The sequence below is a fragment of the Nasonia vitripennis genome, chromosome 3, assembly GCF_009193385.2.
Source record: "Nasonia vitripennis strain AsymCx chromosome 3, Nvit_psr_1.1, whole genome shotgun sequence".
In the NCBI taxonomy this organism is placed as follows: domain Eukaryota; kingdom Metazoa; phylum Arthropoda; class Insecta; order Hymenoptera; family Pteromalidae; genus Nasonia; species Nasonia vitripennis.
The window spans coordinates 21,765,416-21,790,317 of NC_045759.1; the positions used below are offsets into that span (position 1 = coordinate 21,765,416).

General features: G+C 43.9%; 5 protein-coding genes across 8 annotated transcripts; 2 read left to right on the forward strand and 3 right to left on the reverse strand.

Moving 5' to 3' along the window:
- The first annotated feature begins 27 nt into the window (after positions 1-27).
- Positions 28-8,921, forward strand: LOC100119232 (low-density lipoprotein receptor-related protein 6). Its single transcript, XM_031927913.2, has 7 exons — positions 28-538; positions 1,805-3,788; positions 3,866-4,150; positions 4,224-5,426; positions 5,505-5,935; positions 6,016-6,570; positions 6,652-8,921. The coding sequence occupies exons 1-7, from the start codon at positions 466-468 to the stop codon at positions 7,035-7,037; spliced, it is 4,917 nt and encodes a 1,638-aa protein (XP_031783773.1). The 5' UTR covers positions 28-465; the 3' UTR covers positions 7,038-8,921.
- A 673-nt stretch (positions 8,922-9,594) lies between these two features.
- LOC100119308 (probable tubulin polyglutamylase TTLL1) lies at positions 9,595-11,586 on the reverse strand. Of its 2 annotated transcripts, XM_001605679.6 has the most exons (8): positions 11,483-11,586; positions 11,203-11,334; positions 11,061-11,126; positions 10,826-11,004; positions 10,552-10,738; positions 10,286-10,487; positions 9,861-10,201; positions 9,595-9,792 (listed from the first exon to the last, which is right to left on the reverse strand). In XM_001605679.6, the coding sequence occupies exons 1-8, from the start codon at positions 11,539-11,541 to the stop codon at positions 9,660-9,662; spliced, it is 1,299 nt and encodes a 432-aa protein (XP_001605729.1). In that variant the 5' UTR covers positions 11,542-11,586; the 3' UTR covers positions 9,595-9,659. The 2 variants fall into 2 exon arrangements, with proteins under 2 accessions (XP_001605729.1, XP_008203479.1); XM_008205257.2 differs by lacking the exon at positions 11,483-11,586 and having other exon boundaries at positions 11,192-11,282.
- A 107-nt stretch (positions 11,587-11,693) lies between these two features.
- LOC100113938 (39S ribosomal protein L23, mitochondrial) lies at positions 11,694-12,994 on the reverse strand. Its single transcript, XM_001605694.6, has 3 exons — positions 12,442-12,994; positions 12,016-12,295; positions 11,694-11,941 (listed from the first exon to the last, which is right to left on the reverse strand). Exons 1-3 carry the CDS (start codon positions 12,453-12,455, stop codon positions 11,774-11,776), a joined length of 462 nt encoding a protein of 153 aa, XP_001605744.1. The 5' UTR covers positions 12,456-12,994; the 3' UTR covers positions 11,694-11,773.
- Positions 12,995-14,101: 1,107 nt separating this feature from the next.
- Positions 14,102-22,034, forward strand: Abtb2 (ankyrin repeat and BTB (POZ) domain containing 2). Of its 3 annotated transcripts, none has more exons than XM_031927184.2 (11): positions 14,102-14,670; positions 15,442-15,942; positions 16,058-17,160; positions 17,251-17,477; positions 17,545-17,747; positions 17,833-18,292; positions 18,417-18,700; positions 18,778-19,249; positions 19,332-19,628; positions 19,705-19,887; positions 19,959-22,034. In XM_031927184.2, exons 1-11 carry the CDS (start codon positions 14,504-14,506, stop codon positions 20,151-20,153), a joined length of 4,092 nt encoding a protein of 1,363 aa, XP_031783044.1. In that variant the 5' UTR covers positions 14,102-14,503; the 3' UTR covers positions 20,154-22,034. The 3 variants fall into 3 exon arrangements, with proteins under 3 accessions (XP_031783044.1, XP_008203305.1, NP_001135439.1); NM_001141967.1 differs by having other exon boundaries at positions 14,504-14,670; positions 17,860-18,124; positions 19,959-21,472; XM_008205083.3 differs by lacking the exon at positions 15,442-15,942.
- Positions 20,611-24,895, reverse strand: LOC100119371 (syntaxin-7). The gene is made up of 6 exons (XM_008205380.3): positions 24,137-24,895; positions 23,763-23,966; positions 23,471-23,636; positions 23,273-23,400; positions 22,791-22,924; positions 20,611-22,715 (listed from the first exon to the last, which is right to left on the reverse strand). Exons 2-6 carry the CDS (start codon positions 23,963-23,965, stop codon positions 22,534-22,536), a joined length of 813 nt encoding a protein of 270 aa, XP_008203602.2. The 5' UTR covers position 23,966; positions 24,137-24,895; the 3' UTR covers positions 20,611-22,533.
- Positions 24,896-24,902: the final 7 nt, after the last annotated feature.

Consider the following 24,902-nt stretch of genomic DNA (forward strand, 5'->3'; position numbering starts at 1 on the left):
TGAAAGAAGAGAGGGAAACGCGAGAACGAGATGTCTGTCTCGAGACTCGAGAGAGAGAGAGAGAGAGTCTCGAGCCAAACACAGAGCGAGCAGTAGGTAGCCTGCACAAGTGCAGTTGGTCCGCGCGTGGTGGACGCGTTCCCGGAAACCTGCGATATTCATTTTCGTCGCCCCGCGCCTGCGAGTTGAGATAAACAGTGCACTGGCTTGATACACACAAGTGCTCGTGGGAAAGCGTGCGCGATATCGCGAGTTTCAAGAGTATAAAAAGTGCAAGAGAAAGAGAGTGAGACATGACGCGCTGCGTGGCTCGTCGCCTAGGCTGCGACTGTTAGAGCTAGCGTGTATAATAGAAGCCGAGAAGAAGAAGAAGAAGAAGAAGAAGAAGAAGAAGAAGAGTCGAAGATGCGGTGGTGCAGGACGAGTTAGCGAGAGCTTCCCCGCAAGAGTTTCCCCCCCGTGGAGATGGCGAGATTTCAAGCCTTCCTCCTCGGCACCGCCTGTCTGCTCTGCTGTTTCGCCGCCGATCTAACTCATGGTATACATATATAATACGAATACGCGCATACGTACACATAAGCACATATACATATACGGCAAGTCTGGCTGGCTCTATTCATAAAACATTACAATCTCAGATAAGCGAGCAGCGAGCGCGCAGGGAGAAGAGCAAACCTCAGGAATGTAGAGTCTCGCCTCTCTCTCTCTCTCTCTTTTTCTTTTTCTCCGTCTCCTCTCTTTCCTCTTCTCCTCCGCCTCCTTAGCGTGGCTTGGCTCCTCGTTTGCTTCCTCTCCCTCCCCGCCGGCCCCCCTGTAGTCTATAGCAGCGCTATAGTACACGCTATACACCTACTCGCTCTCTCTCTCTCTCTCTCTCTCTCTTTTTCTCTCGTCCCTAAATCCAAAGTTTCTTTTTCCCTAATTACTCGGCCGAGTAGCGCAGATTTGCAGGCGCATTAATTGTCCACTTGGCGAAAAGCTCGCTCTACTCGAGAGAGCCCCCCTTCTCGGCGTCATGTGCGCGAGGGTAGGATGCGATAAGACCTCGTGCATTTTTTTTTCTCGCCGCCGCTGCTGTTGCTGCAGTAGCGGCGTACAGTGTATACTTATATACAACTACCTCTCTCTCTCTCTCTCTCTCTCTTCTCCCCCTTTTCGCTCGCTCGCACGGTTTTACATGCGTCTGCATCTACTTACGAGAGAGCGAGTGTATGCACCTATATGCTACGCTACACCTTGTTTCGCGCACCCCCGTATATTTTCCGTTAATAGCCGCGCATGCACTTCGGACTGTTCCTGCCAAGTCGCTTCATTAATTTTAATTGCGTTAAATCAATTAAAATTATAAAAAAGAAAAAACTTCCAGTCGTAAGCGCTCTTCTCCCGGCGCTAAAATTTACCCGACGTCGATGGCGCGTCTTGAAAAAAAAAAAAAATATGTATATATATTAAAATATTCATATAGGTAGGTGCTATTGCCGGCTCGAAAAGAGATGTGTAAAAATATAATTGATTCATTCGAGTAGCACACGAAGCGCCAAAATGAATTATTGAGACAGTTTTTATCTCAAGCGAATGCGCCCGGCTTATCGTATAATTACGTTTCGCTTGGCTCGTTACGTGAAACCTGTATTGCTGCGGAACATTATTTTTATCTCGATAACGACCGATCGCGAGTTTCAATTTGGCATCAGCTCAATTACGTTATACGACTGAAGTTTCATGCCGTACAAGTACACGTGTATGCGCAAGTGCATGATATAGCAATGAAATGCATCATAATTCACGCATGGCATTTTTTCAGGCTCGCCGAGGCTGCTGTTCGCGACGAACAAGGACATCCGGGTGGCGAACGTCTCGCGGGCCAACAAGCTCGTGGGGACGATAGTTAAGGAGCTGCCGGAGGGCACGACTCTGGACTTCTATTACGAGCGGAATCTGGTCTGCTGGAGCAACAACGCCATCGAGACCATCCAGTGCGTGCGGAGCAATGGCAGCTACACTCACGAGCCCATCACCGTCGTCAACTCGAGCCTCATCTCACCGGATGGTCTCGCCTGTGACTGGTACACCGGCAAGCTCTACTGGACCGACGGCGAGAAGAACAGGATCGAGGTGACCAGCATCGAGGGTAGCATACGCAAGGTTCTCTTCTGGACGGAGATCTATCAGCCCAGGGCGATCGCCCTCGTGCCGCAGGCGAGCATATTCTTCTGGACCGACTGGGGAGAGCTGCCGAAGATCGAGCGAGCCGCCATGAACGGAGATCCCTCCACGAGGAGCGTACTCGTGTCCGAGGACATATTCTGGCCGAACGGGCTCACGGTCGACTACGACAACGAGCTGGTTTACTGGGTCGACGGTCGTTACAAGTTCATCGCTGTCATGGATTACAACGGCAGGAACAGACGCAAGATACTGACCGAGGGCCTCGAGTATCCCTTTGCCATCAGTTACTTCGACCAGCGGCTCTACTGGACCGACTGGCGAACCTGGTGCATACACAGCCTCGAACTCTCCCGCAATGCCGCTGGCGTCCAGCAGAAGCCTCGGGAGTTGTTGCACGGCGAGTACATACCCGGCGACATCGAGGTCTGGGAGCCGAGCAGACAGCCACCGCCGAAACCCGGTGCCAATCCCTGCGGCGTCAACAACGCCAACTGTTCGCACCTCTGTCTGCTGAGCACCAAGCCACCGGGCTACAGTTGCGCCTGTCCCACCGGAGTCAAGCTCTTGGAGGATCGACACAGTTGCGCGTCGGGCCCCCAGGAGCTCCTGCTCATCGTGCAGCGCAACGAGATCAGCACCATCAGCCTCGATTCCCCCGACTACACCAACTTTGTCTTGCCGCTCCAGGGTATCAAACACGCGATCGCCATCGACTGGGATCCCATCGACGAGATGCTCTACTGGACCGACGAGCAGGCGCACGTCATTCGTAGAGCCTACCTGAACGGTTCGGGTCAGCAGGACATCCTCACGACCGAGATCAAAAGCGCCGATGGTATCGCAGTGGATTGGATCGCGCGAAATTTGTACTGGACCGATACTGGCATAGATCGAATTCAGGTGTCTCGACTTGATGGGTCTTACCGCAAGGTCCTCATCCACGAGGATTTGGGTGAGCCGCGAGCCATATCTCTTGGCCTGGAGCTCGGCTGGATGTTCTGGACCGACTGGGATGAAAAACGGCCGAAGATCGAGCGCAGCAATCTGGACGGAACTGAACGAACCATCATCGTGAGTAAGGACATTACCTGGCCCAACGGAATAGCCTTGGATCTGGAGCGAAAGAAGGTTTACTGGTGCGACGCAAAGACCGACAAGATCGAGGTCTGTAACATGGACGGCAGCGAGCGTCGCGAGGTCATCACCGACAACTTGCCTCATCTCTTTGGGTTCAGTCTGCTCGGCGATTTCCTCTATTGGACTGACTGGCAGAGGCGCAGCATCGACCGGGCTCACAAGCTCACCGGAGATCAACGCGAAATCATCGTCGAACAGTTTGCCAACGTCATGGGCCTCAAGGCCGTTCATCGGGGGAAGCCAAACGGTACCAACCCTTGTGCTCATGCCAACGGCGGCTGCACCCAGTTGTGCCTCAATCGACCACAGAACAAGTACGTTTGCGCCTGTCAGATCGGCTACGAACTCGCCAACGATATGAGGACTTGCCTCGTACCCGAGTCCTTTTTGCTATTCACGAGAAAAGACAAGATTGGCAGGACCAGCATCGAGAATGCCAATAACGACAACATCATTCCCATCACTGGCATCAAGGACGCAAGGTTTGTTATTTTTTCTTCAATTACATGAATTCCCTTTGCTTTGCAACGTGAACTAAATTTACATTTTTTATAAATAGTGCTCTAGATTTCGATTTGGCCGACAATCGCATATACTGGACAGACGTCAAACTGAAAATCATAATACGTGCCTTTATGAATGGATCGGAGGTTGAAAAAGTAGTGGATCTTGGCCTAGAGACGCCTGACGGTTTAGCGGTTGATTGGATCGCGCACAATTTATATTGGAGTGACACGGGTACACGCCGAATCGAACTTATCCATCTCAACGGTTACAGCAGGAGAGTTATCATTTGGCAAAATCTCATTGAACCCCGATGCCTCGCTCTTGATCCGGAAAGAGGGTAAGAATATCATTACGTTTGACTAGTTTCATTTTAGTTCTAGAGAGCTTCAACTTGATCTTATGGGTTTTAGTTTCATCTACTGGACGGAATGGGCAAACACCGGTAGCATTGAACGAGCTTGGTTGGATGGCACCGACCGTCAAGTTATTATATCTGGCATTGGTCGTACGAATGGATTAACGATAGATCACGCAGCGCATCGACTTTACTGGGCTGACCTGTTTACACCAGCTATCGACAGTTACGATTTGACGACGGGAAAACGCAAGGAAATCATCACCCAAAAAATCGGTTATCCATTCAGTATTACCCAGTATCAAGATTACATTTACTGGACAGACTGGAATACCGGCGACATCGAACGGGCCAACAAGACGACTGGTGGTAACCGAACGGAGATTCACGATAACTTAGAATCTGTCACGGACTTGTTGGTAGTTCACAAGTCCAGGCAACCTGGCTGGAACACGTGCGCCATTAACAACGGAGAATGTAGTCATCTGTGCATAGCTTTGCCTGGTTCTACCGGCGGACTATCGACAAATCACAAATGCGCCTGCCCTACGCATTACACTCTTTCTGCCGATAACAGAACTTGTCTGGGGCCAAAAAACTTCATGGTGTATAGCTACCGCAACGTGATGGGCAGATTTTTACCTGATAGCAACCACGACTGTCCTGACACGTCTCTGCGTGTACAGGGTTTGAAGAACGTGCGAGCAATCGAGTTCGATCCGATAACCCAGTACATTTACTGGATTCGCACTGGTGACGGGCGCAGTTCCTCGATTCGAAAAGCTTTGGAAAATCGGACGCATGCGGTTCTCGTCTTACCTGGTGGTAGCGGTCACCCCTTCGACCTGGCACTCGATCCCCTCGGTCGACTGCTTTTCTGGTCTTGCTCGCAGAACGACGCCATCAACGTTACCAGGCTTGATAGTGATTCGAGCCTGGGTGTAGTTGTTAAGGGCGAGGGTGAAAAGCCTAGAAATATCGCAGTGCATCCGGAAAAGAGGCTGCTCTTCTGGACAGATGTGGGAGAAAAAATGCGTGTCATGCAGAGTCTGATGGATGGCAAGGAGAGGATTGTCATAGCCTCAGATCTTGAGTCGCCGTCGAGTCTCGCAGTCGATACCGCTGCAAACCTCATCTTCTGGGCTCATGGTCGACAAATCGAATACGCTGAGATCGGTGGTGGTAACCGGCGCGTTCTTATTGCTGGGCTGCAAGGCTCTGTTCTTCATCTCTCTGTACTCTTCGAGTATCTCTACTGGTAGGCAAAACTAGACATTTAAAATATATTTTCTTTACTTATTGTACATTCAATGCTCACGCACGTATCGTATCGTAGGTTTGATCGTGACAGCCAGATAGTAGAGAGGGTCGAAAAACGATCGGGCGCTAGCAGAAAGACGATGATGAGCAACCGACCACTGACTGATCTGGTATCGGTGCACACGCCTAGCGACCTCGCAATGGAGGACAATCTTTGTAGCCCTTTGCACGAGTACGGTGGCTGTTCACACATTTGTCTCGGCTCTCGGTGCTCCTGTCCCCAATCACTTGTTCTCGCGGACGACGGAAAGAACTGCCGAGTGGCACCAAGCTGTGGCCCCGAACATTTCACCTGTCTCACCTCCAAATCGACAGATTCCAAGGACTGTATACCTGGTAGTTGGAAGTGCGATGGCCAACGTGACTGTGCAGACGGTAGCGATGAACTCGGCTGTCCTCCGTGCAATCGAGAACTCTATTTCGAGTGTCACAATGGTCAATGCATCGGTAATAAGCACATCTAAAAGCATTAAGCTAGTAGAAGTATTGTTACATTGTATTAACGTGTTTGCCCTTTTCTTGACTAGAAAATGCATGGGTCTGCGACGGTAGGAGACAGTGCAGCGCTGGCGAGGACGAGGTCAATTGCTGTCGCGCCGGACAGTTTCGCTGCGTGAGCTCTGGCGTATGTATCCCCGCGACGGCGCTCTGCGATGGTTGGGAAAATTGTGCTGATGGCAGTGACGAGTCTGCGCCCGCCTGCGCGTCGGTCAACAATCACCGACAAGCAGCTGAACCTACCCTCGAATCTGGCAAAAGCACCTACGTTGTTTCCGTGCTTCTTGTCATAGCCGGCACCGGTTTTGCCATTCTTGGCTTCTACTATTGTCGACGACGACTCGCGGCTAATGCAGCAGGAGGTGCTGGCGCTGGTAGCGAAGAGTTACCAGACATTCTGCACGATTCGGCCGGCGATCCACTTTCTCCCAAGAGCTGCAGGACAGCTAAACCGATGCTAAACAGCTATAAAAACGGCAGGAAGGAGCAACTCAAGCCAGGCATGGCAGTCAGGATGTCTACCCTCAATGGCAGTAGTATAAGCTCCAGTTACGACCGCAGTCACATAACAGGTTTTTCCTACTGTTCGTATTCAATTACTGTACTTTTTTCTTTATTGAGAATAAATATCGACAGGTTTTATTAATATGAATCTGATATTTCAGGCGCATCGAGTTCAACCCATGATAGCTCGGCTGGGGGCTATCCTCAAGAGACCCTCAACCCGCCGCCGAGTCCTGCGACCACTGCCAATTCCACGCGTTGTTCCAGTAGTAACGCTTCGCGGTACAGGCCTTACCGAAACTATCGGAGCATTAACCAGCCACCCCCGCCAACGCCTTGCAGCACCGACGTTTGCGACGAATCCGACAGCAACTACCCGGCTATGCCGCGCTTCAGGTACGGTCATGCCGGGGAGCCCTTTCCGCCACCACCGACCCCGAGGTCGGTATACCAAAGCGACACGGCCATCAGCTGCCCGCCCTCGCCGAGTTCGAGGTCCTCGACCTACTTCAGTCCCTTACCGCCGCCTCCATCGCCTGTACCTTGAATCACCCTTTGCCTCGTCCGATCATTCTTCCTAAAAAACCTTCTTCGTGTCATCTGTCATTCTCAAATTTTATCATACATACCTTACCCAATAACTCTCATACTTCATCAACATAATCTGACGATGCGGATAATTTGTACAAAGCTCAAAATGCCATTGTGCCTATGATCATGATATTTCCGTGATCTCTTGTACATAAAGATATGTGACTGTGCAATTTTTCGACAGAAGAGTTTGACGATTATGTAGAAGCGTATGAAGAAATATCTTCTACGCCGATCAAGTGTTATGTTAATTCGATCCAAAATTTACTTTTTATTGCAATTGTCAATATTAGAGGTTTTCGAATTTAAAAATCTTATACCTTATTTAAGCAAAAAATGTTTTCTTGGACATCTAAATGTTTTAAAACAAAGCACGCATCACTTGGTTTCTTTACACTCTGTTACTGTCATTAATTTTATTTATTCCTTATAATTTAATTTTATGCAAGTTTTTACGTTCCTTATTTTATTATTATATTTTCTTTTTTTTTTTTAATTCTTAATTGTGTTTATGTTTTTTGCAAAAAAGTTGCAAAAGTTGGAACGTTGGAACACACAAGTTTAATATTTACTGGTTATTTGCATACAAGGTTTGTGTGCAAAATAATAACTATTGAAATTTTAGCGTATCAGTACGCTTATGATCGTTTGTTTTATATAAAATCCAAAATTTTTTCATTGAAATGATGAATGTGATACCACAAAAGCATGAATATACACGCATATATAATAATAAATATAATGCGCACACTATAAATGATCTAATAATGCAAACTTAACGAATGTATATACAGTTTTCCTTTGTATCCACGTGGAATTTATTATATTCATGCTATTGTGGAACCTCAATGTTAAAATATTAGTTGTACGATTTCGACTAAACCATCTTTTAGTCGCATTTTGTAAATTTACAAGTAATTTAAGATTTTGATACGAATAATTCTATAATACATGCGTTGAGAGATTATTTGATTGATATTAAACGAGTCAATGTTGCTGACACAAAGGTACATACATGCATTAAAAAAAGTTCAAGCCATACTAGAAGCACTGAAATAATTAAATAATACAATCAAACTTAAACAGTCCATTGACTGGACGAACACTATCTTTGAAAATATAAGCATATCATTCCGAACCCTTTAAAAAATCATTCAGTATCATAAGCAAGCCTAATTTTACGACAGTATAATTAAAGTGATTGTTCATCTTTGTTTTTATTATATGCACGGCAAATCGCTTGAATTTGAAAAATATTCAACTGCCGTTTACGGTTATTGTTAAAAAAAAAGAAAAAGGATTTATAAAAGAACGAATGTTTTAGTGCCTAGAACAAAAATTTGTGCAAGTACTATTTTTGTTAATAGTAACTTCTGTTGAGATCCGTGTTTTTCACTTTCTAACTTATCTTGCTAAAAATCTGTTTTTAGCGTTGTTTGTAATAACAGAAAAAGAAATTAATTTCACGATCGAAATGTGAAATTTTCTTGAAAGAATAAACTGTTCCTGTGATGAAAATCACGTTTGTCGTGCCATAGCTTAGCGTTTGAATATGATTGCGATTATTGTAATTCTAAAAAACGTTACAACGCATGAGCTGTTTCAGAGTTTTTGCGTAGATGCAAGCGCTACTACCAACTGACATCACATTGGCATTAAATAAAAAAATTCTCAGTACAGCTGTATTACAAAACGTATCTTTATTTAGTAAGATAAGACTGACTTGGACGCCTCTGAGTATATTTTTTTACATTTGTAATAATGTATCGTGTTATTATACCTTTACATGTAATATATTTGTACAGAACAGAAATAAAAGCATTTGTTAAATGATTTTAAATTTCGTGTATTACTACTACCATTCTATATTCGATATTGTGATGTAGTGTCAATGAGATCCCAGATCGTTTAGGTTTAGTCCGAAATCTTGTTTACATTTTGATTTATAGTTAAACTCCTAACGTTTGCATTTGTGAGTGTTAGACCAGTCGTCGGTAAGGCTACGTATGGACAAAGGTTTTTAGGTAAGATTACATTGATATTTTAAAACTTTAAAGGCAAATGGAAAGAAGATTTTGATAAAATTTGTAAACCTCACTGTTAAGGACTGGCTTTAAAATTTGACGAGAGAATGAGTTCTCAAAATAATTGTAACAAGGAAAATAATAATCTTCAATGCTGCTGTGAACGACCCAAGACAAATATCATTTGCGCTAATTGTGGATACACCATGTTTGGAAGGATACGCTTAAGGTGCCCAATACATTGGCAGGTAATTCGTAATAATGTTACAGTAAAAATACTTAATGAGAAGCAGTTCTTTTTATAAGTGAAAATTTATTCTATTGCAGACATCTTTTCTTTACGACATATCCAAATGTGCGAATTGCAGGGCTCTTGGACACATGCTGATGGAGTTCGACTCCGGATCTCACGGCAAATAGTATTGAAGTTTCAAATTACAATAGCCTTTTTTACTGGACATGATTTAAAAAAAGTGAAAGTAATTGTGATTCGTCTATACATACGTATTGATTTTATAACTCTGTTTTTAAATTCAACAATAAATTCCGTCTTTTCATTTCCATTTACTTGACGAGTTTCGGTACTTTCCTGGATTTTCTCTTTCGTCCTGAGCCACTAACTCTTCGTCTATAAGAAGTTCAAAGTTGCCCATTGCTTCTTGCGATGGGCATTTATTCCATCTAACGCTATTAGAAGCAAAAAAATGTGTTGTATAAAATAAAATTGCGATTAATTAGAGGCGATTGATACCTACTCTGGAACGCCATCAGGAGGCAAAACTACGGATACTATATTGTCGATAAGTTTGTACTTCAGTATTCGATCGTTGACGGTTGTCGATGTTAGCGAAGGTGAAGCATTTACTTCAATCAGCCAAGGTTTCAGCTTATTGTCGATGATAATATCGTAGCCGTAACATTCGAAGCAGTGACGATCGTTCGCCATAACAGGAGCCACGGCTTTCAACGAATGGACTATGCACCAGGAAATATTTGCGAACAATTTTTCGGTCACCGCTTTGCCTCTCGTGCTCTCCAAGTAAAGTCGAAGATTCTGAACACTCAACTTTCCGCCGTGTAAACTGTTGTATTCGTCCTGTAGATTTTGATTTCGTTTTGAACAAATCTTTAGTTGAAATTAACGCATGTACGGTGCTTTTTTTTAATTTGTTTTTCTTACCCCGTGTTTTTGGACGGAAACATTGGTCAAGTGGACATACATGTTGTCCAACTCCTGAATGCTGGTGTCGTATTTAACTGTACAAAAGCGGCAAAACCCGAGTTTAAAGAGATACGCTTTCAGAGGTCTAAACGATGTGATTAAAACGTAGAGTCGAAGATCGAACTTTTTGCCACCGATCAGAAGAGGATTATCGATGTATCTGAAATATAGAAAAATGATCATTTAGCAAAATGTTTAACAATGATAATTTACGACATAGATACCTGGATATAACGTAAGACTCTTTCGTGAGATTCGGATTAAAGGGATTTCTCGCTTCCCTGGACCATTTCTTCAATTTGCTCAATTTGTTTATCAAAAATATTCCAGCGCCTTGGGATTTGCCGCAGGGTTTCATGATCCACGTACTTTGCGGCGATTTCCGATACTCCTCGACGAACATGTTGTAGTCTTGTTTGAATTAAAAATAATATGTCATTTCGCGCGATAAAAGCCGCGATTGACGCTTAATTTTTTTTTTTTTTTTTTTTTTGTTACCTGCTGGTAACACGAAGGTCACCGGTATGAAGTCGAGATGAAGGTATTTTCCGGGACCGTCGCCTCTTTCGGCCAAAGGGTTGCCTTCGCGCTCCAGGTCTTTTCGGTATCGTTTGATGTTTTTAACGAGGAGGTCCTTGCGAGTCAGCTCGTAGTGATTTGGAAAGTGGTTTATAGTTCTGAGAGAAGAGAAAGATTACGATATTATATAATTCATTATATTTGTATAGCTTACTGATTATCAGCCATTCTGTAGCCGGTTTCGACGCTGAAAATATTTCGGCACGATTGCGTGACGGCCCTGAGGATAAGTCATTTTTTAAATTGTCGCAAAGACGACTGTATTTAGCGATAAAATAATCTTACGCAATTAGTACCAGTAAAAGTTCCAGTCATCTTCGGGACTAACTTGCGTCCATCCGCGCTTTTCGAAATTGTAAACAATTACCGATTTATCCATATCCGTGCAAAAGGTCACCTTCATTTTGTCCGGTCCTACCGTAGGAACCCTTAGAATTTTGAGACAGAGTATTAGAGCTTCGAAAGCTAACTTTAAATGATGTAGGACTCGACATTTTTACGTCGTCAACTACTTATACAGTTGAAGTTGGTAGAAATCGCGTGTGGTATTTTAGAGTTTGTGATTGTTTTTTTTACCTGCCGTAAATATTGGACCAAGTATTGTTAGCCACGCGCTTATTGTCTGTGCTTGCCATTTTTCGTAAACTGTCGTAAAAGGGCAGAGTTGACGGGCGCCGAAAATTTCGTTTGATCAATCGTGGCCTCTATGGCAACGGAGCTAACGCGTGCGCTTGAGAATTATCGCTCTCAAATGAATTTCGGAGTGATTTTGAATAAACTCAAGATATTTTTAACATAAATATACAAACTTATTTATTAAAAATCATCAGTAACATACAACTCTATTATACATGATTACGGGCATAATTAAATGCTGAACCAAGGTGGTATACCAGGCCTGTTTTTCTGCATACCCTCGATTGAATCATGAAATGACTTCTTTGTCTCGTCGAATACTTTGTCTTCCTTCTCTTTTTCTTTCTTCTTTTGCTCGTTTTCGAACATGTTAGGAAACTGGAAGGACTCGTACCTTGGCTGGACAACGAATAGTTTGGACTTAGTACAGATATTGCCTACAGTTACTAATTGTGGATAAAACTGAAACTCACCAGATGAACGTAAGCGATCTTGACATCATCGTCTTTTACGATGTTATTCAATTCATTTCGTCTCGTTTTGCCCAGTGCTATTCTCGTGTTGACTTTGATGACGGGCACCTTGTAAATCTTCTCCAGGTAATTTTTCACGTCGTACCTCGTCATCTCCATGGAAACGTGAAATTCCACGACATTTTTACGTATGGGCTCCATGGCAGGCTTGACGAGTTTCATCCAAAAATTTGGAAGGAATATCCTCAACTGTGGATTTCCTCTTTGGTAAAAGGGGTAGCTAGAAGAACAGCGCAAGGTTAGGTTCGATCGGCATTGGAAGAACGATAAAAAGAGGAACGTTCAAAGACACCAAAGTTATGAATTGATGCTCGCATTTTGCTAAAATACAACTACGCTTGTATAGCAAAATTTGCGCAATCTTACCATCTCGTAGACATGTTGTTTTACTTATTCCTCAAAGAAAACAAGACATCAGTGACTGCTCGCTATCAGTGCAGAGGTTATGTTATTCAACAACACTGGCAGCGGACGTGAAAAACGGGAGTATCGGCCGGTAGATGGAGCCGAGAGTCCGTAAAGTGGCGCCGTATCGTATACGCGGGTGATTTCGAGTCCTGCGCGGCCTGTAATACCGGCCACCGCGAGAGAGGTGAGGCGAGGTGAGCGGACAAATTCCCGCCGGCAGTTTTTTACTCCCTTTTGGATATAACTCGCGTAAACGTATCCTCTTTTCTCCCCTCCCCGCCCCTCTGGCTGCACACGGCGTTGGCCACTCGCTGCCGCCGCAGTGTATATCGGAGTAGCCAGAGGGAGAGAAGACCGAGTCCAGCTTCCGAGAATCAGCCCGGGTTCTCTCTCTCTCTCTCTCTCTCTCGTTCTCCGTGGTATACACCTAGTTTGTATACGTGGGTCAGCGACTTTAGCTCCCCGACGCACGCGCGCGCGCCCGCGCGCGGTTAGTAAAGTTGACGCAGGACTGCAGTACCTATAAGGGCCCCCGTTCTTTTGACAGCCAAACAAAGGTTTAAAGAGTCCGATCGCGTGGTCGGTTTTTTTTTTTTTTTTTCGTGGATTTGAGAGTCTCGTGCGTCCGTATGTGATATCGTGCCGCAATGTGTATCGTTGATAATCGCTGAGATTGTTCCGGTCGGTTTGCAAGTGATGCTGCTGCCGAGATAATTTTCGGTTTTCGCTTTTATCGAGCATGATTTTTGAACGGAAAATATGAGCTGCATAATCGCCGATGTCTACCATTCTGTCACACATGGCTACTACGAGTTACGATTCGAGAGCAGTGAACGCGACGGTGAGTTTTTCCAGAGAAGTGTGTACAAGCTCGAAACACACTTGTTGCAAGTAAGGTGCAGTAGCTACATATACAATGCAAGTGAAACTGTGCGAAGCAAAATCGGAGCTCTGTATTGTTCGGAACTATCGGAGATGACGAGGATATATACATGACATGTAAAAGTTTTCGGATTTGATCAGCAAGACGGATAACAGACGTGATGCTGATAGATATCGATCCATCTTGGAGCACACCTGTTTGAATTTTTCACAGACGGAAATAATGATAAACGAAAAACGCCGCGAGATATTTTGATGGCTTAAAATCAATTAGAGGTATAAGAAAGAGAAAGAGCGAGGGAGGGGTGGGGGAGGGAGAAAGGCCACGACTGGATTTCCTCACTACATTCCGCGAGCTTCCAGTTGTCTCTCTATATCCCTCGCTCTCTCTCTCTCTCTCTCTCTCTCTCTCTTTCTCTCTCCGTGTCTCATATAGCTTCCAGCTCTCTTTTGCACGTGTATATAGACGCCTGCAAAAACTGTATACTGCATACCGATATTGCAGCGCACTGGGTACACACCTATATGTACGATTCTCTCGGCGTGTGTATATAGACATATATATATATACAGGCAAAGTCGGATCTTTCGACTCGTCCACTTGTGTATTTTGAGATACAGTTACGTTCGAAACTCTGATCTGTGCAATAACGCGATCCGATCATGCAAAGATAATAGTAAAATCACTATCTTATAAAAATAAAGAAACACAAGTAAAAGTTGAAAATTTTCAAATCCCAGCACACAATCGATAACGAGCCGTTACCCGGATAAGCGCCTCGCAAACAAGGATGATCCTCGTATGAGAAACTGTGTAATTTTTTCCGAACACTCGAGAGAACAAACGCGCGGGAAGATAATACTCGCTTCGCGCGCACACCTATGACCGCCTTAATGAACAACATAGATCCAAATACAATTATAATTGAATCTCAGGCTCAAGTTCATCCGGATAAGGCCGCTAATTACAAGCGCGAACTTGTTAACGAGCTTCTTATTTTTTTTTTTTACGAGTATATAGAGTAGAGAAAGTGCATCATTATTATGTGTGTGTGCGTGTGTGTGTGTGTGTAAAAACGTTTCAGTTTTCCGGAGGATGACGACAGACGACTGATCGCCGCTGTGATAACTAAGGATTATGGAGGGACAACGACGTGGTCACCCGCAGCAGGTGATGTCATTTATCGCCGAGTCTACCGGGGGTGTCTCCTCCGATACGGATCATCACTACAGCGGCAGTCCGCTCAGTTTGAGCGTTTCCATACCCGAGCCCGGACACGAGATTCTCAAGCCGAAACCTCGAAGGTACAGCAGTTATGACCCTGACCTACACACAGCTAGTCGGATGAGCAAGTTTTATATATACATAATATACGAATGCATTATTGCGCGCATCGCGCATACATTGTCTTCAGCGGAATCGAGGAAACGAAAAGGAAAGATATAATAATGGCACACGCGCAGCTCTCACTGCGATACTCTTTTCTCTCAAGGGCAAAATTGATCCCACGCACGCGCATTATCTCGATGCGATCTTTCTGTTCCCATGGCTCTGTGTGCGTGTGCGTGTGTGTGTGCTATCAAAATTGCCGGCTTACTTTTCCCCCCCCCCCTATTCCTTTACTTTCTATGCGGCTCCTCAACTTTCAGACGCGAACCTAATTAAAGGAACTCTCCTTTTCCCAGGAAATCCGCGCCGCGAAAACGCGACTGTTTCGATATTCGCTTCGGTGCGCGACGTTGTAGACAGACCTGCACACTCTTCCTCGATTATCCTCTATAACGTTTGACCACAGACCAGAGCGTCGCGCAACAATGTAAAGAAAAAAGATCGGTAGCATCGTCGGCTCGTCGCGGAATATAATCGAAGAAGACCGGAAGCAGCGAGAGGAAGCGCGCGAGGAGTGGTACACATACGCGCATAGTCTAATCGCTCCTATCCTCCCACGAAAGAGGAGAAAGGGCTCACAGCCAGTGCTCATTGAGTCCCGGCCGGCGGGTTAAGTCAGTCCGCGATGAACCGCCGTAAGACACGGAGCCGATGACTCCTAATTGCAATTAAGAAAAAGCGATAAGAGAAGAAGCTATATCGGCATGTCCGGGTGAAATGACGTGCACCGCCGGGGCCATCAGCGAGTGTGGCTGCATCATATGTCTGGAGCTGAGCAACGACAATTCGGATGAACGAGAGGATCTGGAAGTGCCAGCGATGAGGACCGGCGAATCGAGCAATTTCATCCTGCGCCGAGCTTTGCCTCTGGTCGTTAGGGAGCCCACGAAGGAGTGGCAGGAAGAAGCGGCCTCGGACCCCGAGCCCGAGCCGACTCCCCCGCAGCAGCAGCAGCAGCAGCAGCAGCAGCACAAGACGGTTATCTATTTCGGCGACAGCGCGGAACGATCGCGGGAGAACAATAACAGCAGTGGCAAGGAGAACAAAGACTTTTGGAAGGACGAGCCGGATTTCGTGCTGAGCCTCAGCCCCGGCCCGGAAGACGCGCTGAGGATCGAGCAGCAGGATGAGGAGGAGAGTTGCTTCAAACCGGACTGGAGCTTTGTGCAGCAGTGGAGACTTAGGGGGTGCTGCGATTATTGCCATTATACCCTTTATCTATAGACCGTAGACACTATGCATATAATAGTTTCGCTTGACGTATCGACGTACTAACTCGCGATGCGCGTCTTTTTGTTGCAGGCCGGCGCATGGATCGAGCAGCACGAGGGAGCTGTACGCCGGCTACGGTAAGATGGTAGCGGAGCGGGACACGGACAGCCTGGCGCCGACCCCGACGCCGCATCACTCGCACCAGCAGCAGCAGCAGCAGCAGCAGCAGCAGCTCTGCGAATTGCGAGCTCGCCGAGCCGAGAGCTCGTCGGACGAGAACAGGTCGTCGGGCCACGCGAGCATGTCCAGCAGCGGCTCGCCGGCGCGACGTCACCAGCAACTCGGCTGCAGGGAGCTGAGGAGCTCGGGCAGCGGTTTGGAGGACATCAAGCTGGCGATTCAGCAGCTGACGATGCGCTCGCAGACCTCGAGCTCGACCTACTCGTCTCTGTCGGGAATGTCCTCGGTCGCGGGTGGACGCAGCAGGGCTGCCCTGCAGAGGCACTCGAGCCTCGAGACGGTGAACACCAACGCGAGCTGCAGTGCCGCGGACGAGTTCGTCTGGCTGGACTCGCAGAGCAGGCTGGTCGAGCTGCAACAGCCGCCCTGGTCGCAGCAGGACGTGCTACGCTGTCTGCAGCAGGGCAGGGCGAGAGAGCACCTGGCCAGGCTGCACATGGAGACGCTGCCGAGGTTGTCGTATCTGCTGCAGAGAGCCCTGGTGAGGCTAGCCCGCGAGTGCCAGAGACTGAGTCGGCCGCTGGGCCTGTGCAGCAAGCACGAAGTCTGCAGCGCTTTCAGGATTCTTCTGTGCCCTGCCTTGGCGGACTCGTGCATCAAAGCCTGTCTGAGAGCCGCGGCTATTTACGCGGTGAGCCTGAGACAGCCCGGTGAACAGCTGCGTCAGAGCAAGGCCGAGAGAGCTGGACTGCAGATGCCCGTCGGCAGGTTTCTCAGCTGGATGAGCGCCGAGGTCAGGCTGGGTCGAATGGTACACGAGTACGCGGCGGTCTACCTCGCGGCCGGAGTGGAGAATCTTCTGGAGGAGATGGTGCTGCAGTGTCTGCAGACCTGCGCCGACGCTGGGGGACAGCTCACCGCGAGCTTGCTCGAGCACGCGATCGCCAATAGCCCGGATCTCTGGGGTCTGCTTCAGCCGTACGCTCACCTCAACGCCGGTCGACTTGCCTCAGGTAATTGCTTTATATGCCTGGTTAACTCGGATATCCGATAAAGTAGACATTTTTTATATGTATCTTTTTTCTCACCTCCGTTGTGTCCAGGTGCCCTGGCGATGCCTCGTTGGCCAAGTGCCAGTTCGCTCGGCAGCTCGTCCACCTCTTCCCAGTCGCATCCTAGTAGTCTCGAGCCGTCGCTTCTGACGACCTGCGTTGGGTCCCTGCAGGAGCTCCAGGATCTCGTTGCCAAGCTATCCCGTTCGGCTCGTTGTCCTTTGCCACTGACGAGCAAGGCCCTCCATGTCTTGTTTTACTACATGCGTTGCTCTCAGGTATGTAACAATCATCCCATGATAACAATTGTTTCACAATTGTTGTAATTGACATTAATCGATGTAGTTGGAACACGCCGAGCGCGCTTCCGGGATCCAGGAGCTGGCATACGAACGCGCCTACGTCGTCCTGCCACCGCTGGTCGAGTGGCTGCGCGTCGCGGGTGCCCACGCCGAGCATCGCCACGCCCAGTGCATCGATCACGACGACATCGGTCAAGCGGCGAGGTTACTCTTGCCTGGCGTCGATTGTCCAGTTAGGCCGATCTCGTATGTTATATCCAAATTACCCGTTGATTTATGAGCATTACATATAAAACATGTATGTTACAAATCGGTTGCTTTTGATTCGCAGATTCGAGCAAGTTACTCCGTTCGCCAGTTCAAAGAAAATCGATGACAAGGAATACGTTCGTCGTTTCAGTATGGAAATGGCTTTCAAATTGTTGACCAGCGGTCGACCTGAATTAATATCTCAAGCACTCGGACTCTTGCCAGCCACGAAAATCAATACCATCAACGATAACGGCTTGACCGCTCTCATGTTGGCCTGCATCAACGGAGATGAAAGCGCGGTTATCGCTCTCGTCGATGCCGGTGCCGATCTAAACGTAGAAACCCCGGCTCCTAGTTATGGTCAGTCTTCTGCGACGACGGGGAACACGGCGATGGCTACTCCTTCGAGGCATGTCACTTGTCAATCGCCATCAGCATTAACTCCGAATAAGAATATGAACTTGAACGCTTCGTCGAGCTCGTTGAGCATCAGTTCGAATCAGAATAACAATTACCATACTCAAACTAGTCCACCTATGGTAGTCATAAAATTTTATTCCTATGCTTATATGTAACGCTGTGCAATCTCATTACATCTGCATCGCTAGCCGTTTTACGTACGATTGGCTGGTCGACGTTAAATTATTAACTTGTTTTTATCAGGGATTCTACGCGGAGACTCAGCATTGGACAGCGTTGACTTACACGGCACTGCTTGGCCATTGCACTATTGCCAGGATATTACTGGAGCGCGGTGCCGCTGTCGAGGGCGGCGCCAAGCATAGCGAAGACGACAAGCCCACGATAACTCCTTTGCAAGCGGCAACCGCTTCTGGAAACACGGAAATGGTTGCGCTGCTCTTGGCTCACGGAGCTCAGCCTTTTCTCTCGACTCTGATCAAAGACACTTTTTCTTACTCCGGCTCTGCGCAACGTGGATGCTACAGGTAATACCATATATTGCCAAGCAATTTCCTTTTTGCATAAGTAGACTACTAGTTTTTTACTCGAATACCGTTTTCAGCGCAATTTCCGTGGCAACAGCTCACGGGCAGAGAAACGTTCTACATCAGTTATTGTCCCATCCTCTCAATTTCTCGGCAAGACGAGGGGAGAAGGAAGTACTTTCGCTTGAGGAGATACTTGCTGAAGGAAATGCTGGCACAGTTCCGCAGCATGCGGTCGACAGTCGAGCGAATCAAAGGGACGGAAATGAATCAGTTTTCAGCAAAGTTCAAATGAAAGCACTTCAAGAGGCAATGTATCACAGTGCCGAAAGCAATCATCTAGATATAACTATGGAACTCCGAGGATTAAAGGTCTCTTGGACATTACACTGTTGGATGCACAGTCTCTTGACCGCTCATGAGAGACGTCTCGATTCCGTTATTGATCAACTCCTTCAAGACTTCCTTCAAGTTTGTTCCGATGATTATTCGACACAATTCGTTCAGGAGTGCCTCCCTTTACTATTTAATATTTTCAGACATAGTAAGGTATGTATATTTACATACGACGGATGTAAGAGACTTTAAATATTAAGGTTTTCTTATTATTATTATTGCATTTTTTATAAAGCAAAAAGAGGGAACAACATTATTGCTAGCCGATATATTTTGTACGTGCTTCGGTTGGGAAGCGATAAAACCTATTAAAGACGCTACCCTTTCCAGTGGATCTAGAATAGATCCGAAATTTGTGAATAATCCTGAATTAAGCGACGTGCAATTCCGCGTTGAAGGTAGAGTTTTTTATGGCCATAAAATTGTTCTTGTCACCTCATCGCCAAGATTCAGAAACATGCTGAGCTCAAAATTATGCGAGGGCAATCCTCCCATCGTACAAATCAACGACATTCGTTATCACATATTTCAGGTAGAATATCCTAATTTTTCTTTCAATTACTTTCGCTCCCTGAAGCGCAATAATAACAGTAATTAACTTTTTATAGCTGGTTATGGAGTTTTTATACCATGGAGGTTGCGCCACTTTACAAGTTAATCAAAACGACGTGTTGGAATTAATGGCAGCAGCTAATTTCTTTCAGCTGGATGGGTTATTACGATTCTGCGAAGTGCAGTGTTCGGCGGTTGTTGATCTTGACAATGTCGTGTCCATGTATATTCATGCCAAGGTAAACATTTTTACGATAAAAGCTTCGTAATCTTTGAATTACATTTTATTACTGAGATTATTTCTATGCAGGTCTATAATGCAGTACAGCTCTTAGAGTACTGTCAAGGATTTCTACTTCAAAATATGGTTACCCTTCTCACGTATGACGATTCCGTGAAGAGATTATTGTTTGCTAAAAAATTACCAAATCATGATGTTTTAGCAGGACTTCTTTCTACATTACAGGCAAGAATAAAAGCCAGAAAACCGCAAAATACGAAGTGAACTGATAGCGATTGTTAATTCTTAAATGTGATGATAATCAAGATATATTGTATATAATATTTTTATTCCTGTGCACATATCTTAAGCATATGACTGATTTTGCTATACTTTAAAGTTATGTTTGCAAGCTTAAACGATTATAAGTGATAATGCTGTTAATTTCTTCTTAATTTTTGTATTTATGACCAAGTTTCACGAATCGTTAAGCTTGTTGCAATGAAATATTAAAACTGAAAAATACAAAACTGTTGTATAGCTGTAGAAAATTTTTATAATTTTATTGACTGTCGGAAAAAGTACTAAAAATGCGTGCCTTATTGTTATACCAAGACACGTGCAACAAGTGATGTATTTAATTTTAAATGTTTGTTGAACTTTGAAAATGCACTTATTTACGTATGTATGAGATATCAACGTTCCAATAATTAGATATGGCAGCAACATTCAGAAGCCACTGTTTTTTAATCCAGTTTCTGATAGTTACTTTTATTGTACGATTGTTTTAGTGTACAAAAGAATATTTGTTATATTTGATTTCTTTGACCATCGAGTATTACAAACATCTTATCACTTAAATGATAATAATATGTAATTCAAGCTTTTCTTTCGAGTGAAGTTTCAATTTTGTCGTGTATCGTAAATTTTCTCTTGCCATAGCTTTGCACGGACAAAGAAAACTGTTTTTAGCTATTCAAATCCAAGCTTTCTTTTTGTTATAAGATTTTTTACGATCTATTTGTACAAATATACATAGACATTTAAAGTATATAATAATAATTGTTTCATGATTATATCATTATTCATTATTTAATGTCATTTATTATTCGGAACGATATCAACCAGTTGTATATACAATTTTTTCTCCAATTTTTTTGTAATATTTATAGTAATAATAATAGTGCATAGTAATGGACTTCTTGGAATCTGGAATCCTTAATATTTATAATGTTTAAGATCTGATTGGGCCTTTTTTTTAATAGAAAACTGGCTGTCTCAATCATGGAATATAATTTTCTTGCCATTGGCAAAATATTCAACGTGACAAACTAATTAGCATGAAATATATTTTCTTAAAATAGTGATTGATCACAGCACAACTTGTGAACATTCTTTATAGTCCTTTGTAATAATCGCATTTGTTGGCGATATACATGATTATGTAGACGTTCTAACGCTTTTTCAAACGATATAAAGCTTTTGTTTACATATTTTTTTGGATCTTAAGTAAGAATGTTAAAAAATGAAACGACCTGTACTTTTAACCGTTCTCTTTGTATAAATGATGTCTTCAATTCACAATATATATAGCTAACACAGCATAACTTACTTTAATTTTATTAATATACAAATAATAGAGGCATTTTATTAAAATTTTATCACAGTATTGATAGCCATTAAGAATCTCATTGCTTCATGGATTAATGACCGACGACAAATTTCATAGCTATACTATTCTCAGAACGGCTATCAATTTCTGTCTATAACAAAATTATGACTGAACAAATGTAGCTTCCGTAAAATAGTAAATATTAGACTTAACACTCAACTAATTTGCATATTTCAATTACCAAAGTGTTCTGATTATTCAATTCTCTCGGAATAGAAGCAATTCGTTTGTATAATTATTAATTTAATGTATTAAGTGATTGGTATAAAAATTTAAAAATCATTGAATATTCCGATAAAAAGGGCAAATTATCTTTTCTGAAGAAAGGTTGTATGTATAGACACTGTTTGAACTTGTTCATATGAAATATTGGTAATGACTCGATGTTTAAAATGACCAATTTCTATAAAGTGAAAAGCAAACAGCCACCATAAATCAACAAAGAAATCTGCCATTATTTAGTTCGTTACGACTAATAATGGAATTAAATTCAAGCAAAGCTTGTAAAAAATACTGCAAAATACCTACTATTTAAATTTCATGTTCAACTATATAGCCTTATTTAAATAAAGTTGAATAACCGAATAAAAGTAATGAAAGTTAAGTTTGGTGACTTGATAATTTTACAAACGACCGACCGAGTTTTTACAATTGTTTTTGTTGAAATTTAATTATTAAATATAACACACCTATCTAATTTACAAATACATTAAATAGACTAAGAAGCACCTTTTCTATCATTCTTCTTCACACAACCATCTCGGTTTCGTACTGTTGCAGCACAAATGTAGAAAGTTTTTTTATACAATTTGAAATATTACGTTCTCGAGCTCCCTTTTTTCCGCATCGTGCAATTCAAAGTACAAAAAAGAAAAAAAAATTATTTCATTAAAATGGACAAGGCGGTTGATTTTTGAGTCCACGCAATATAGTAGATTGAGACAACCAAATTCGACTTTCTATATCTACATATATATAGATTATTCAAAAGGGCTAACTTGATTTATTAGATAAGACTATTATTAGTATTAAAATGATCACAAACGCGGTAGCTATTATTAAAAGAATACAGACTTTCCGCCGAAATTTATTTTGATAATTACTAGCCTTTATCAATTCTTGTGCTCCTCCTTCGACCAGTCCATGTACATTTTCTATGTTATTTTCAATACTATCTGCAATACGAAAACGCAATGAGAATAACGAAATTATTCTGCAAAAATATCAAACTTTCAAAAGTCGTAACTCACTAATTGAATCTGCTTGTTGATGCACAAGACCTCCTAATTCACGCATGACTTGATTGACATCTATGATGTCACCCTCGATTCGTTTTATCCTTTCTTCTTGCTCCAAAATTAAACCGTGATCAAACTCTAGATTCCTGTGAAAAAGCAAAAATTTCCCTTTGTACATGTATATTATAATGATATTGAAATGAACATGATGTAGAACGACTTTTAATCTGCAAGCTTTGAAACTCACCTTAAATGAAAACTATGTCCAATTTATAGTTTCTATATAATTGTTCATGCATTACTCACTTGTAGTCATGCATATGAATTTTATATAAACTCATGTGTTAGACTTGAAAGTGCGAGGCAAGTTAAGCTATTGAAAATTAGACATTTGTACTTTTTTCAATTCAGAAATTAACGAATCAATTTTTCAGAAGGGGTAGACGTGATACTAAAATGCAGTTATGCACACCACTGATTTAAGCAAAACTAACCTTTGTTCAGCTTTTCGTCTAGCATCTTCTTGAATTTGAATCAGAGTTTGCTTATCATCGTCACCCTCACCATGAGTCTCTACACTGCCTATGACCAATATATACTTCTTCATTTTATCAGCAATGGACTGCAAATAATTTCATATAATATAATTGACGGTATATGTGTGTAAATAAAAAGAGAGAAATAATACTAACTCTCTGTGTGTCATAATATTTTTGCAATGCATCCTTAAAATCACTAGTCAGTTTCTCAATTTGTAACTTTTGTTGCTTATCACCACGTCTCATCAAGATGGTTAATCTTGTAATGTCTTTGCTTGTTTGCGTCACCACTTGATTTGTGCTTAATTGTGTTACATGTCTGGAAATGTAAATGAACATATCAAGCATTTAGCATGGAGCGTATGAAAAAGAAAATGATGGCACTGGACTGTACTACTTATGGTAAAATGCATTATGAAATTTTTTCAAGATAACGACCACTCACACTTTATCCCTGAGACCTTGACTATCCTTGTTGGTTCCAATTTGCTTGAGGGCACGCTCCAGAGTTATATAACTATTATTGATTGTGTAAATGTTTGTCGTTATATTCTCGCTCAGACTATAAAGTTCGGTAGGACTGAAGCCCACATCAGGTACATCGGTCCTCTGGTCCGTAGAGCCGTACGTATGAGAACTGTGCGCCATCCTAGAAAACCAAGAACAACGATGAATAAATGCACAGAAGAGAAAAATTGACAGTTACAATTGAACTAATCGACGGCAATTGAAAGCTTATACTACAGATATCATTAGCCATTGGGAACAATAACATGTTTACAGTTGTGCAGCAGCACAGAAATCCAGGTGCATACGTACTTGGAGTGTTGCTTTGCGAAGAATCCAGGAGCTCCCAAATATTGCTCAGAATAAAACTGGAGGCTTGTCTGGCATTTAAAGGGACACCTCCTGCCAAGTCGTCCAGAGAGAGATTTCGGAGTTTGTTTTGATGCTGTCGTTGGCAATTTTCCGTTGGATTATCGGGAGGTGAGTCAGACACAGGATCCAGACACAACAAGAGAGACGTCTATCAGTTCGGAGCCGGTCGACCTGTAGCCACTAGAGACTAAGGATGGCCTCTATAGGCAAGACATCCCAGTACCTATATATGTGTATAGGCAGAGTGAGAGAGAAGTCCGCACAGTAGTCGTCAGAATTGCACAAAGGAGCTGCGACGAGTGCGTTGTCTGTGTGTGTGTGTGTGTGTACGTATCGCACGTACAGCTATGCTACTTGGAAGTGAGTAAGCAGCGAGTATGACTGTACGCGAGAGAAAGAAAGAGAGTGCAATGGTGCCTGGAAATCCGATTGTCTCTCAGTAGTCTTCGGTGGAAGTAGTTCCAGGGGGAGAGAGCTTGCGCGAGCCCCTGAGTCCCCGGCGGCGGCGGAGGCGGCGGCGGCAACTTGAGTCTAGAGGCTGGTCATAGGAGCTGTCGTCAACTGCCGTCGCTATGGTCTTTGTCACTGCCGACGAGCTGCCGAGGATCATCGGGTCGGAAAGACTCAGCTGCTCCGAAACTCGCAGTCGCGAACGCAATAGGCAACACCTTGTTAATAATGTGTGTTGAAAGTTGAAACTATATAG

Bases quoted from the DNA above. Each gene is read 5' to 3' on its own strand.
- LOC100119232 (XM_031927913.2), top strand. From the start codon at position 466: ATGGCGAGATTTCAAGCCTTCCTCCTCGGCACCGCCTGTCTGCTCTGC. The intron at 539-1,804 runs GTATACATATAT...GCATTTTTTCAG, and splicing joins CGCCGCCGATCTAACTCATG to GCTCGCCGAGGCTGCTGTTC. The intron at 6,571-6,651 runs GTTCGTATTCAA...CTGATATTTCAG, and splicing joins CATAACAGGTTTTTCCTACT to GCGCATCGAGTTCAACCCAT.
- LOC100119308 (XM_001605679.6), bottom strand. From the start codon at position 11,541: ATGGCAAGCACAGACAATAAGCGCGTGGCTAACAATACTTGGTCCAAT. The intron at 10,739-10,825 runs GTAACAAAAAAA...AATTCAAACAAG, and splicing joins GACCTTCGTGTTACCAGCAG to ACTACAACATGTTCGTCGAG. The intron at 10,202-10,285 runs GTAAGAAAAACA...CAAAATCTACAG, and splicing joins TTTCCGTCCAAAAACACGGG to GACGAATACAACAGTTTACA.
- LOC100113938 (XM_001605694.6), bottom strand. The intron at 11,942-12,015 runs GTGAGTTTCAGT...TTCGTTGTCCAG, and splicing joins AGATCGCTTACGTTCATCTG to CCAAGGTACGAGTCCTTCCA.
- Abtb2 (XM_031927184.2), top strand. From the start codon at position 14,504: ATGGAGGGACAACGACGTGGTCACCCGCAGCAGGTGATGTCATTTATC. The intron at 18,293-18,416 runs GTAGTCATAAAA...TGTTTTTATCAG, and splicing joins CTCAAACTAGTCCACCTATG to GGATTCTACGCGGAGACTCA. The intron at 18,701-18,777 runs GTAATACCATAT...TACCGTTTTCAG, and splicing joins GCGCAACGTGGATGCTACAG to CGCAATTTCCGTGGCAACAG.
- LOC100119371 (XM_008205380.3), bottom strand. From the start codon at position 23,965: ATGGCGCACAGTTCTCATACGTACGGCTCTACGGACCAGAGGACCGAT. The intron at 23,637-23,762 runs GTGAGTGGTCGT...TTACATTTCCAG, and splicing joins CAAGGTCTCAGGGATAAAGT to ACATGTAACACAATTAAGCA. The intron at 22,716-22,790 runs GTGAGTTACGAC...TTCGTATTGCAG, and splicing joins TCAACAAGCAGATTCAATTA to ATAGTATTGAAAATAACATA.